The sequence below is a fragment of the Elgaria multicarinata genome, chromosome 8, assembly GCF_023053635.1.
Source record: "Elgaria multicarinata webbii isolate HBS135686 ecotype San Diego chromosome 8, rElgMul1.1.pri, whole genome shotgun sequence".
NCBI classification, from domain to species: Eukaryota; Metazoa; Chordata; class Lepidosauria; order Squamata; family Anguidae; genus Elgaria; species Elgaria multicarinata.
In genome coordinates this window covers 21,999,990-22,014,514 of record NC_086178.1, presented here as the reverse complement: position 1 = coordinate 22,014,514, position 14,525 = coordinate 21,999,990, and the positions used below count along the sequence as shown (strand labels likewise).

Sequence of the window (14,525 nt, the reverse complement as noted above, 5' to 3'; positions counted from 1 at the left end):
ACCAATGTATGAAGCAAAGCCTTGTTTCTCTTTAAAACACATTTTCATGTGTAGCATAAGAAAGTAACACACAGCGCTTCTTTCCATGCACACATCATAGTCTAATAAAAAATAAATATTACAGCATTGATTACAGACAGGTTTAGTGTCTTACACCACCCTTAATTCATTAATTCAATTACTCCCCCATCCTTTACCATTTACTTCCTTAGCCTTAATGTGTTTTGCTGTTCATTTTTGCCAAAGCTACAAGTTACGGTGTGGTCCCAGTGGCTCCTGGTGCCTTAGCACAGTAGTTCTTAGAATTATAGATGCAGAAACATTGGTGCCCACAAGTAACAGTATTTTTTGCCAAGCATTCGTTTGCTAGCAGTAAACACTGAGGAAAAATCATCATCATCTAGAACTGATAGTTAAATATTTTTCCACATGAAAAATATGAACACTAAGAAATGTGACATTTTGGAACAGAATTATTAATCTACATACCCCATTGATTTTGTTTCAGCAACCAATGTTTGGTTTATAGAGTTTTAAGTTTCCTTTTTAAATTTGCAGTTGGCAGAGCTGAGACAAAGACTGGATCATGCTGAGGCTGATAGGCAAGAGCTCCAAGATGAACTGAGACAGGAACGAGAAGCAAGGCAAAAGTTAGAGATGATGATCAAGGAATTAAAACTTCAGATTCAGAAGTCTTCAAAAAATGGCAAAGGGAAATAAAGTGCCAACAAGAATGTATCTGATTTCTCAGCAGGGCTAATAAATTACCTGTCAAGGAGAAGCCAAGCCATGGAGAAGCAAAGGTATTGGAGACAATCATGGGGAACTTTTCCTATGCATGCAGCATCAGGATAGCAGGAGTTCACAATTCCCAATTATTTCAATGATGTTTTGCACAAGAGAAGTTCCCAGTAGATTGTGCCCAATGTATATGTATGCATATAAATCTGTAATATACATTTGTACAACTTCCAGACTGACAAAATCTGTATTTGTGCTGCTTTTTTTACAGTTACGAGCACCATTGAAACTTTGTTTTACAGTGCTCAATATATGCTTATTTTACAAGCTGTCTTGAGGGCTCTATCTATACATTTTATTGAATGCAACTCTCTTTATTCAAAATATGCAGCATCCATATACTTTCTTTTGCATGCAGTCTTACAGTTCTGAAAATCTAAAGCAAAAACAAAAAAGAGATTGTAGACAATTTACTCTGTTACTCTTGTTATTTCATTTGATAGTTAATGCTGCATCAAGGAGAGAACTGTTAATTGAAAATTATTAAACATCAAACATTTTTCTAAATGCAGATTTTCATACTGTTAACTCAGCTGCTACATGCCAGTTATTAATGATTAAATGCCAAGTGCCAATTATTTAGGTAACCCGTTAAATGCTATTATGAAAAGGAATTGCTGAAACAGAGTCTGAGACTTTTTACCTTTCAAATTTACCTATTCACTTTGGGTTCATTAGAGACTGACAGAAAGTTTTGTGTTTGACACTATTCTTTGAGCATTCCCAAACACTAATAGAAGCTTGAATATGTTAGACTTATTTTGTAGAGTGACAATTTGAACCATCATATAAATAGGTTATTTCATTAGCAATAAGGTTCTCATGTATGGTTTTTCTTTGAGTGCATGAAGTGGGTGCTCATGACACTTTATAGTATTAAAATGTTGAGGAGGAACAAATGAGAGTCTGACATTGTGAAAGTGATGCTTACATTTTTTAAAAGCAAGATAAAAAATGCTGCCTTTTTTTTAAAAAAGAAAGAAACATAGTTATTAAACTTTTGTTTATTTTGAAAATAAATCCTAAGTTTTTTATTGGGGTATCTGACATTTAGTTTGTAGTTAGTTAACAAGTAGTTCAGTTCCAGAGTTTTCTGGATCAGAATCTAAACAGATGAAGTATATTCACAGAAGTGGATAAAGGAATAAATTGATTTTCTAAAAATGCTCACTTATAAAGAATTTTATCAGACAAAAAATAAGGTTGGTGAAAAACTGTGCAAATGATTATATGGAACTGCTCATGAGGCAAAAGGAAAGACAGCACCAATTACATAGATGGTGTGAGGTTACTTAAATGAACTGTCAGTGCAAATAACTGTCTAATTGCTCAAATTTTACTATATTAAATATATATCAGTGGCTAGACATGGGGAAAGGACAGAAATCATTGCCCCCAAACCCCAGGGTCCCTTTTCAGATAACTGAACATAAAGAACAAAATGGCCGATATATTTTACAAAATTTAAAACTTCTCTGTCTGTCTCTAGCTATAGGTATTGCATGTAACTGATAATGCAAGAATGTGTATTAGGATACACATTGCGATGCAGAAAGAAATGTGCATATTTACAAACAACACTGCAAATAGTCATTCTCATCTATAAGTTCATTGTGTGAGCAACTATATCCTGTGTGCTGTGGAAACTTGCTACATATGTGGATTTGGGACATTTGTTTAACTCTTTTTATGTATAGTGTTTATTGTTATATAAGGACCATTTCACATAACCAAATTTGCTTTTTCTTCATTTATTAGTTATTCCCAGTTAATTATGCTACTTTTCAACTATTCATTCTCCAGAGCATATATAATATATGATGAATAAGGAGGCAATATAAAATGAGACTAAAACAATTAAAATACCTAGCAAAAGGAAATTTTAACTGTTTCTACAAGATCTTGTAGGGAATCCCACAAACTAGGAGCCCCCATTTCTTGTAGATGACAGTAATCTTCCTTCATGATGGGACCTATAATACTTGATCAATGTGTACGTGGGTGGTTCATACAGGAGCTACTCCCTCAAATGTTTCACGCCCGGGTAGTTTAGGGCTTTAAAGGTCAAAAACAGCACCATGAATTTAGCTTGGAAATTAACTCAAGGCAAGTGGAACTCTTCCAGAATAATTTAATATACTCCCTGCGTGTGGTCCCACACAATTAAGCTGCTTCATTCTGAATTAGCTGAAATTTACAGATTATTTTCAAGGGCAGCTCCCTCCAAATCACATCACAGTGATTCATTCAATAAGCTAACAGGGTGTGTAGAAGGTCAGCAAGGACCTTATCCAGAAAGGCATGCATCTACTAAAGCTGGTGAAACACACTTCTGCCCTTAGCCACCACATGAAAATCCAGGAGCACAACCATATCCAGATACTGTAAACCTTATGTTCAAGGGTGTGTGTGAGACTCCCATAAAACGAGTAAATCCACAATTTCCTGGGTTGATCTGCCTCCCCATTACAACTGGATCAATGAAAAGGTGGAGAGTGGAGTACGCCACACAGAACTTTCCCAGCAAGTTGTATGTAGATCTTAAATAGCATTTGGAATAGAACAGAGACTCCTTGAACTCCACAATGTAACAGCCAGGATTGTGAGTGGGGTTCAAGAACTACTGAAACGAAGTTGTAATTACTTCATGCATCCAGCTTGTGCATCATCCCAAACCTTTTAAAATGGTTTGACCGGTGCTTGAGTAGCAGATGCTAAAGTCCTGAATTAGTATATTGTAAATTATTGAAATGCTTTAATTTTCTCTGCCTAAAATATAGATGTTCCGCTGCTATTAACTAGAAAATGTCAAATGCTGCCTATGCCCATATTGTGCATGTTCTCCGGGGTATGGACAATAACCATTAACAATCCACCTTATTCCTTCTGAATAATTCGTAGTATGTTTTTTATGTCTATCTGTTGTTTCAATAACAGTGTAATGCTGTTAAAGAAACAGTTAAAATCTAAATGAGAAATATATTGCTCCTGTTTGGAACTTAGTGTTTCAGTATTCTTAATAGTGCAGTAGAGTATAGCAGTTTGAAATTTTGCCATCGTAGAATAAATTATGATTTTGTTCATCTTTATTTACAAAACAAGCATCTTCCAATGCTGGTCATGCAGGTTGCACTTGTAGGGAAAGTTTATATGAAAAATGTCTGCTTTTGAAATCTTGTTTTGTTTGCTAAAATATTTTTTACAACATTTGATACAACTGTGGGAAGAAGTAGGTTCTAGTACCACACGTGCGTGTCTTAAAATATCAGTGATCCTGGGATGAACTCATTTCAATCTCTGACTTGTTTACATGTTAAAGGGTGCACTGGAGGTTGAAAAGGGTTGAGCAGGTGCTCGTGCTCATCTTTTGTTTCCCAAATAGGTGTATGGCTGAAGCACTCTGAAATTCCTGGTATATGTTGACAGAGAATATAGTATAGTAATAGACCTGGAAAAAAATCCCACTGTGTGTAGTTTGTTTATGAGTTGAAAAACAAAACTATATTTTGTTGCTAATACTATCCACAATGCAACATAGTTGGAGATAAGTATCAATGGGCTTTTAACCCTATCAGAAGTCTTTTTTCAAGCACTTATATCAACATACGAGTGGGGCTGGGGCTGCATCTATAGTTCCACCCCCAATATCTTGAACACCGTTTAGCTGCTCCCCCCCTCTGGTGTTTACACATTAACAGGGAGGGTGCTCTTCCAAGAACAGCTGTATGTGCAGAGGCTTTCAAACAAGCAGGAACCCTAAAAGCATGTTGATGTAAGTACTTGCAGGAATGCCTAAAATGGCATGAGTCTGCACTGACTTGTGGTCATTGTCTGCTATTGGATGTCAGAGATAGAGGGTACAATTTGATTTTGAGGTTCTGAATTTGAATGTCTTATCCTAGGAGGAGGAGGAGGAATTAATACTTGGCTCACAAGCTGAAGCACATTTTACTTTTCTTAACATTGTCTCATTTACCCCAGGGGATATTATTTCATAAAGACATGGAAAGCATTAACTGATGCTACTTGTTACTGGTGAGTAGCAATAACTGTAGTTGCAGCAGTTGGAAAAGAACCCCTGAAGTTAAGGCGATGGCTATCAACCAATAACTGAGTGAACTGGTTGATAGGACTGCTTTCATGAGCAATAAATGTAATGTTTGAACTGACCTTTGAGAGAGAGTGTGCCCAAATAGCAAACATTGTGTAGTTATTATTGGATATTAAAATTCAATTAATGCCTGCTTTCCTGCCCTGCAAGGGAAGTCCAGGCATAGTCTAGACCTAGTTGAGGCACCACAGTGGAAAATCCTTTCACTTTTAAATAGAGAGTCCTTTCTGAGTGTAACTGCAATAATATGCCCAAATTATCCACTGTTGCTTATGGAGAAATGGTTTTATAGAGTGTATTTTAGAATCCAATCAGAATTTTTAACCATTGTGTCATGTTTCTATTTAGGCACGATATGACAAGTGTCAGCATTTGTCTTAAATGTAAATGCAAGGGACAGTGTTTGTCTTAAATGTTTCTACAGTTGCTACAAGTATTGAAGCTGAACCAGTGCTGACAATTCTGACTATATTTTAGAGAAAACCAGTTTGTAGTAGTAATGATATAGTGAGACAGTGCCACTTTCAGATTATTTAATTTATTTGTAAGACCAAACCACACACTCACGTTTAATTAAAACTCATAATGTAATCTTTACATTGAACAATTCGTTTCAGCTTCCTTTACATAAGACTTTTATGTAGATGTTAAGTAATTAATGCATAGAATTGTGCCATAGGTGTCCATAGCCACCAAGAGATAGTTTTCTAGTAGATTGTAAATATTCTATGTTTTACAGCAAGTAGTTTCTTATGTTGATCTCTTGACATGCTGTACTTTATGGGTTATTTACTCCATTGCCTATATAGATTGAATTGCATACAAGACTTTGCCCACTTACAGAGACCTGTGACAAATTATCCTGACTATTTGAATTTGTTCTTTTAGTCTTAGCATGCTCCTTCTGTATGTTAATTATTAGCGAACAAAAAGTCAGCTATGTGTTGGACTTTTAGATAGGAAGTTTGTTTCTCAAATTGTCCTCGCCATTAATGCTTCTGAAAACGACTATTTTTAAAACAACAACTGCAATTAAGGAATGCCTAGCAGCATAGCTGCCAAAAATACTTTTTCAAAATTCTACTTCTTGGCATCCATATGTCTGTTGTTTAATTGAAGAGGGCTTTTGCCAGGGGTGCAATTCTAACTCAGTATAACTCAAATGATATGAGGCTACTCTTATCAATCTAACATAATCCAGACAAGTACAATGTGCCACAAGCACAAAACAAGAACCAGAAATATGCGCAGAGCAAATAACTCAAGCACAAGCTCTCATCTGCAGACTACACATCAAGTTACAAAACATATGCATATATGTAGTATATTGTCAAATAATAAAGCATTTGCAAAATGGACATTTTTTTCAAGTCTGTCTTTAGAAGGCAGGCTATAAAAATTACTCATTTTACACATGGGGTACACTGATGAAACGTAATTTTCTTATTTTCAGAGGGGTAGCTATCTGTTGCAGCAAAACCAGCAAATTTATTGTGGTATAAAATGGCATGGACTAGACTCCATTTAATCAGATGCATCTGATGGAAGTTGACTCCAATCCACAAAGGTTTGTGCCATAATAAATGTGATAGTCCTTAAGGTGCCACAAGACACCTTGAGAATTTTCTAAATAGTTCTATTGGGTTCTATTAAATCCACACAATTGAAATATTAAATATTGAATCACCAAGATGATAATAACTAGGTAGGCTGGGCCTACCCTTTAAAATAATTAGGTATGCTCCCCCCTCCAAAAAAAATTCCACCGTTGGGTTTTGCCCAGACTGCAACAGACTTTGCAAGAAATGTAATAGTGAATTCTTACCATTATGGCATCCCTAAGAAGACCCTTGAAAATACAACCCTTTAACATTAGACTTAAAGCTTTAGCAAAATCTCAAAGTGTGTTTCAGACATGTTGTGCTTTTCTTTTTGGTAGGGTTTATATCACTTAGCTTGAGTCTTTAAGACAAACATATGTAGTTATGGGGTATATTTTACATCCTTGGATTAATTTAATTATATATTTAATATATTGATAGTTGTAAAATTATTTGTACATAGTCAAGGTATCGTAATGCAACTCTTGCAGTAGGCTATGCCATAGGAGTATTGGTACAATGCTGCTTAGTCCCACATTTTTGGAGCCACAAGAGACTGTACTTCTTCCGCATTTCCTTTAACTTCAGCTTGAAAGTGCAGAATTTTAAATTTTAACAGCTATGTGGATGGCTTACTGCTATAGCTTTGAGGCGTTTTCATAGGACTGTGTAGCTGACCTCAAAACACTTTCAAAGTCTGCTCCCTAAAGTTCTTTTGATCATTAGAAAAGCAGAAATTTTGATATATTTTTATACAGAAAAAAATCATTAAGACAAAATTTCAAAAGCCTCATAATATAATGCGACAAAATACTTAAACACTTAACATTCTATGTTTGAAATGTTTCAATTTATGCTGCAGCTGTAGAATCTCTCTCTTCAGGAAGAGGCAGCTTAATATCTTAATTATGCTTTTTACATCTTGTTCTTCATTACATCTGTGGTAATGTGAGGCAGTCCATTTTATCCATACAGGAAATGTTTTGGTTAATATTTTCTTGCAGATGGCCTGTATTATAAAAGCAAAAATAATACATTTTACAGATTGCACAAGTGTACTTCATTGTACATCCACAATTTAGAGGATAGTTTGGATTTTACAGTGCTTCTAGCACTGTGAAACACAATCTTATTATTTTAAAAATTGAATATTCAATTAAGTATAGCAATCCATTTTATTCTTCCAAATACCTCACTTCAAGAAAAGGGAAGCACAGTTGTAATGTATCTAAATCATTCTAGTGAATACACACAAATTATTGGTCTAAATGTTCTGATGCAGCAATATTGCCTTCCAGAATAACCAGGTCTGTGCCTGCCAAATTCTATTTTATGTGTATTAATGACGCTTTTGAAAATATTTGATGCTGAAATCTTAATGGGTAAAATTCAACATAAACCTTACTTAGAGAAGATTCATTGAAATAAATGGGAATTCAGTTAGTCAAGACTTAAGTCTCACTAATTTCAATGGGTCTGCTTTAAGTAGGCCTTAAGTTAAATTTTACCCAATATTTCTACCATCCAGAGGAACATTGTGTGCTCAGTGGGGCCTTCAACATGTTTCTTGAGTAGCATTCCTCCATGCTATTTAGCAAATACTTTTTGGAGTTTCAAAATTGGTTTGTAATATGGCATGTGGTTTGCTGTTTGTAATTATATATGCATGCATCCATGCCCTGCTGGTCATTCTCAAGCCTTTGGACAAATTTAAAGCACCTTTCTGGATTATGTGACCAAAATCTAGAATAATTTATAAAATATGATTTTTAAAATGATCAAAGGTTCGATAAGCAAGGCAACAAGTGGAATGACTAGAATAAAAACAAACTCCTAAGACAAAAAGTTTGGTGCAAACCAACAGTTTTCAGTGTTTTGCCAATGATGTACAGTTCTACAGTTGGAGTTGCAGTGGTTGCATTACATGACACACAAAACTGTCCTCTACCTCATGTGATACAAAAACAGATATTTTGTATGGTTTTAGTAAAAAAACAAAAACAAAAAAACAAGATGCATTTATCTGGTCACTTAGTTTACAAATTTTGAATTCTATTTATTGAAACATGACATACTGTGCTCTTAGCTTATACCTCAATTGTATTTTGTGCAGTTTTCCATTTTTCATGCATTGTAAATATTCTGTATAGATTGTGATCCACATTCAAATAAACAATTCTAATATCAAGTGCCTCACCTTTTTGAGTTTTGTACATCTAGTCAGTGAACTAAATGTTTGTTCATGCTATTTCTGAACGCTGGTTTTGTGCACTGACAATGTACCATTCACTTTAGTATTCATAATGGCATAAATCAGGAAACCTGCAAGTCTGGGGGAGAGAATAGCTTTAAAAGAGTTGAAAGTTGTTTAAGAGAGGCATTGCTTCCCATTATGTCTGAACATTTCCCTTGTCTGATCTTTACCTCTGTTCAAACAGATATTTTAGTTTTTTTAAAATAATACAAGGATTCTTTGTCAAGGGAGCTTGTTTCTGTTTTGTTTTTTCTTGTACATCCCTAATTGGAATGATGTTTGTTTGTTCAGTTAACAAGTATTCAATCATACAAATAATTAAGAAACAAATCATTCATATTCCATTTTACAAATAATTGTCAGATATAAAATGCAGTCTATACTGCCTCATAATATCCCTAAGAGGGAATGTGGATTAGCACTTTCTTGCACGTTATTAGACCAGTAAAAAAGGTCCATTTTTCTGTTTTAATTTTAAATGTATGTGGTAGCAAAAAAAAAAAAAACCTTTTATGTTTATTGTAATATTTGTTTTTGTTGATTCAAGTCCCTTTGACCTTACAAAAACCTTAAAAATATTGCACACCTTTATCCTACCATACAAACTTATCACAGGGTATTTTTCGTCTTCTGGCTTTACATGCACCTGTTCTGGCAACTGGCCAGGAAGATGAAATTCTGTCTAAGCCAGTGAAATGCTATCTGGTTGTCAGCCTTGTTCTTCTTGCATATAATAGATGAGAACAGCAGGGTCTATAACAGGGGTGGGTGATTTCAGGGGGCAGGTCCAAGTGACAACTTTTGACTCCCCAGGGACACTTGCGGGTTGCACTACTGCTACCTTGCCACCAAATGCAGTGGCAACCCCCCCTTAAAATAATGTGGCAACAAACTGCTACCAAGGGATACAAAGGTTAAATTTAACTTGCTTTTACTAGGTGTAGGGGCTGCATCCATAGTGTAACAGATTCATCTCTTGGGTTTTTGTTTGCTTGTTTTTAAATCCACCTGGGGCATTGTGCAAGCCTGCCCATGTGCCAGTGGGACCAGTCACCAGTGCATTGGGGAGCTAGTGGTACAAAAAGCAGCCCCAAACAAGCAGAAATACTTGTTTCCGGAATGGGTAGGTCAGCAGAGCTTGCAGAAGGAAGCTCTGCTGGCCTGTCGCCATCCAGAAACTAGTATTTTTTAGATGCTTTTTGAATTGTTAGCTTTCTGTTATGTAAGCAGTGGGTCCCACTTGACCACAGATTTAGTGGAAAGGCCTCCGGATTCCATACCCAAATACTGGGGTACCATGGTTGCTTTAGAACTTTCATAGATAAAAGGGGAGTTTCACAAAATGGTCTGGAAATGGGGAGAATATCCTCAAAAACACCCACAACACTTTTGCAACCAAACCAATGCAACAATCACAGTATCAAAGTGTGTGCTCTCTGGGGAAGAATTGCATTTTTGAAATACAATTTAGTGCAGGCTCAATGCGTGGAAAATAATTTCTCCACAACAAAAGCACAATTTACAGGAAATGGCGCGAAATTACAACACAGTAAGCGAAGCAACATTTATTAGAGATAATATGCAAAATGAAATTGAAAAGTCGGTAGGAGTGTAGCTACCAAATCATTCTTTTAACAAATAAACCTATTGTTCACTACCTTGAAACTTACTGAATAACAACAACAATAGGAAAGGGTTAGAATTATTTCGTTAGTCACATCAGTCACCGGCGTCACATCAAATTCTTTTACAGAAAACTTTCAGAAACTGCCAAAATACATCCACATCAACATCCAGCAAGCAGTCATACTTAAAACAGGCTCAATAGTCAGGAAATGTCTGAATCAGTAAAAGCATAAGTAAAACCCATCATGTCCATCTAGAAAAACCTTCAGGAGCGAGAAAAGAATCATCATCATCATCATCTTATACAACAACAACAACAAACTGATGGGAAATGTTGAAAAAACAGAATATGGGCTCAGCCTATTTCAGCGTATGCTGGACTTTCAGTGATGCCATTAGAACTAAACATTAGGGCATAAGCATGGGGGTCCATGAGCCATGGCCCAGCCAAGACAGCCTGCATCAGCTCCCCTACCTACAATTGGCTGGCCAGCCTGGAACTGAGATTTGTAGGCATAACCTTCACCCTTGCACACCAAGCTGAATGCAACATCATTAACTGATGCTAGGCAAAATGGGGAAAGCAGCAATCTGCCTCCGAAATTCAGCAGCAGACCACATTGCCAAAATTCAGTGGCGAATCGCTGCTTTTTCCCTCTGCCTAGCAAGCGCTAATGACACTGCACTGGCGTTGGGTTGCACTAGTGCAATGTCATTAATGCTAGGGCTGTTGGATACCACCCAGTGTACTTCAATGCAATTAGTTCAGCTACCACTCAGGTGTCGAATACTCAATTGCTAAGAGATTGGGTGATGTGCACGCCAGCCCTACGTTCAGCATTTTTATCTAGAAATCTCTCCCAGGAGCTATGCTGTATTTATGAAAGGCCTGGTGTGCAGTTCTAAGAAAATTCCACAAGTGGTCACTACAGGCATATTTTATACATAAAAGAAACCAGGAGGCTGTGGTTGTAGAAGTTTCTTATGCTTTTGGCATGGAACACATATTTGAAGCAGGTTTGGTCTAGTTCAGCCTCCTCCAACTTGTCCCCCGGATGTGTTCAACTCCCAACATTCCAAGCCTTCAGAACATAAGAACAGCCCTGCTGTATCAGACCAATTATTCATCTAGTCCAGCACTCTGTTCACAAGCAGGACATGGAGCAACATCACCCTCCTAACCATGTTCCCCAGCAACTGGTGGACATAGGCTTACTGCCTCTGAAACTGGAGGTAGCACATAGCCACCAGAACTAGTAGCTTTTGATAGCCTTCTCCTCCAGGAATTTATCTAAACACCTTTTAAAGCCATCGGAATTGGTGGCCATCGTTATGAGCATCATCCCTACCGTTGCTATGGCCTCCTGCTGCTGTCCCACCATAGCAGCGATCTCTTTACATGGGGAGAGAAAGAGGACGCAGCAATGACCACATGGCCCATTCAGGGGGCATTTTTATCATGACGCTTTTCCTGCACACAGCAGGAAATGGCGGCACATTCCCTTTAAAAAAAAAAAAAAGACAGGTTAAAAGGGGTCTATTTTGCGATGGCAAAACGAGCAGAATGTGTGCGGGAGGCAGTTGTCATTGTCTAAAGGGCATGCAAACATCCATAAGTGGGCAGTAGCAAGTGTGCAATGAAACGCTCATCTGATGACACTCTACATCTTGTGCTAGTGAATTCCATAGTTTCACTATGAGCTGTGTGAAAAAATACATCCTTTTATCTGTCCTGAATCTCCTACGAATCAGTTTCATGAGACGACCCCAGGTTCTAATGTTATGGGAGAAGGAGAAAAATGTCTCCCTATCTACTTTCTCCATACCATGCATAATTTTGTACACCTCTATCAGGTCTCCCCTTACCCTCCTTTTTTCCATGCCAAATAATCCCAGCTGTTGTAACCTTCCCTCATAGAGGAGATTCTCCAGTCCTTTGATCATTTTCGTTGCCTTTTCCTGCACTTTTTCCATGGATGAATGACACCACATTGATTTAGATGTTTTTCATTTGCCATTCAGATACTGGGTCACTGTGTGAATTTTATTTTCCACCTTTGTTATTAGGGAGCAAGGCCAACCTTCAGTATTTTTGCCACATTTACCCACATATTAAAATTTGTATGCATTTGTAATAATCTATTTTGGGGCTTATGAATTGCTCCTCTGATCCTAAGAGCACCATCAGACATGCTCATTATTGGGCACACATGGTTTTTCGCGGGTCCCTCTCATGATGTTGTCTGCCTCCTGCCCCTTCAAGCTTTCATGCTACAAAAGAACACCCCAGTAAGTCCGACTTATTTTTAAAGACAGAGGTTGCCGCTATCTCCTGCTGTGTGCAGGAGAAGCAGCGGGATCAAAACGGCCCACTGAATGGGCCACGTGCAAGTTGTTTCCTTGCTCTTTCAAAAGAGGAAGTAATGAGGGACAAACGTGTGGGCGGAGAAGCGACGGTAAGCAAACGTGATTCCCCCCTCTGTGATATGCTCTAACTCTATTATTTTTGAATAGATGTGCTTAGGATTTGAGGATTAGAAAAAAAAAATAACACGAGGCTGTAGTTTGTAGGCTAGTGGGTCAAAATCGGAATGAGGGAACACTTAAAAAAATGATACCCAGGTTGTGGGGAGAAGAAGAAGAATGGGTCTTCAATGTACAATAGCCAGTTTGCTAAAAGGTGCAATAGCCAGTGTGCATCAATTGCAGAAATGTTGGACTTGGTGCTGGGAGTCTCTGGAAAATGTGAGAGAGCCAGCCTAGCTTTCAGCCCACTGTAGGCATTTCTGCACAACTCAGGGTTGATTGTGCCATGAGTAAATTCCTCCATGTGGAACAGTCCAGTCATTCCTAGGGATGCAGCCATATGGAAGAAGCAACCTCTGACTTTATGAGCCATGATCTAGTTCAGGTTGGATTACTGTAATGTGTTACACATGAGGCTGCCTTTGAAAACTCTTCAGAAGCTTCAACTAGTACAGAATTCAGCAGTTAGATTTCTGGCCGGTTTGCCCAATTGGAGCTAGATCACATCAGTTCTGAAGGAGATACATGGGCTGCCTATTTGCTACTGAGCCCAATTCAAGATGCTACTGCTTGCCTTTAAAGCCCTAAGCAGCTTTTGGGTTTAAATATTTGAAGCAGCACCTTCTCCCACATCAACCTACTTCGGCATTAAGATCATCAGAAGAGGCCCTTCTCTGTACTCCTTCCATAGGAGACGTACATTTAACATCTATAAAAGAGAGAGTCTTCTCTGCATTGGCACCCAGGCTCTGGAATGCCCTCCCACGGGTGATCTGCCTGGTGCCAATGCAGTACTGCTTTTATCGCTGGGTGAAAATATTTTTATTTGCACAGTTATTTTAAAGCAAATTGTGAACCGCCCAGAGAGCTCCGGCTATTGGGCGGTATAGAAATGTAATAAATAAATAAATAAATAAATAAATTTTCAATGTTTAAAAATATTTTTAGATTTATGTTGGTATCTTTTTAAGCAGTTGAACATTGATTCCTTTTTCGATGTTTAGCCCTGTCCTCTTTTGTATCTGGTCACTCTAGTATAGTTCCATAAGCTTTAACTGCTGTGATGAAGAGGAAATTTCACCAGGTGCTGCTTACATAAAAATGGCACCTGCTAAAATTCCCTTTTCTACACAACTGTTAAAGATTCAGGAGCCCTGTCCTCCTTTCCATATGGTCACCCTAATCTAGGGTGGCCTTTGCATACACGCACATTAGAAGCATTGCCTATAATTCTGTGAAAGAGCTAGAGGGGCTTTACAAAATCTATTCACAAGTTGCAGTTGATGGGTTGGATTGAGGATCTGCCTTCCACAAGAGGAAGGGGCCTCCCCCTCCCCCTCCTGACATCACAGTTCACTCCACTTATCAAGGTCTCCTATCTCTCTGTGTAGCACTCTCTGTGTAGCACAGTGGATGCAGTTTAAATTTGGATTCAGCCGAATGAGTTTTGCCATTTAGGAGAAGGCCTGGCAAATATAACCTAAAAGGGTTGAGCCTGCATTTGCCTTCCCTTTGCCCCCACCTCCAATAAACAAACTTCTCTCATTGTTTTGTTGAGGGGAGTCTTTTTTAAAAAAAACAAAACAAAAACTTGGCACATCCTAGG

At 37.7% G+C, this 14,525-nt stretch overlaps 1 protein-coding gene across 1 annotated transcript in view; it reads left to right on the top strand.

The window, feature by feature from the left end:
* Positions 1-8,701, top strand: part of SKIL (SKI like proto-oncogene) — a 31,096-nt gene extending 22,395 nt beyond the window's left edge. The window contains exon 7 of the mRNA XM_063131986.1: positions 559-8,701. Within this exon, the coding sequence (XP_062988056.1) occupies positions 559-720 (162 nt within the window). The 3' untranslated portion in view covers positions 721-8,701. The remainder of the gene's footprint in view (positions 1-558) is intronic.
* The last annotated feature ends 5,824 nt before the right edge of the window (positions 8,702-14,525 follow it).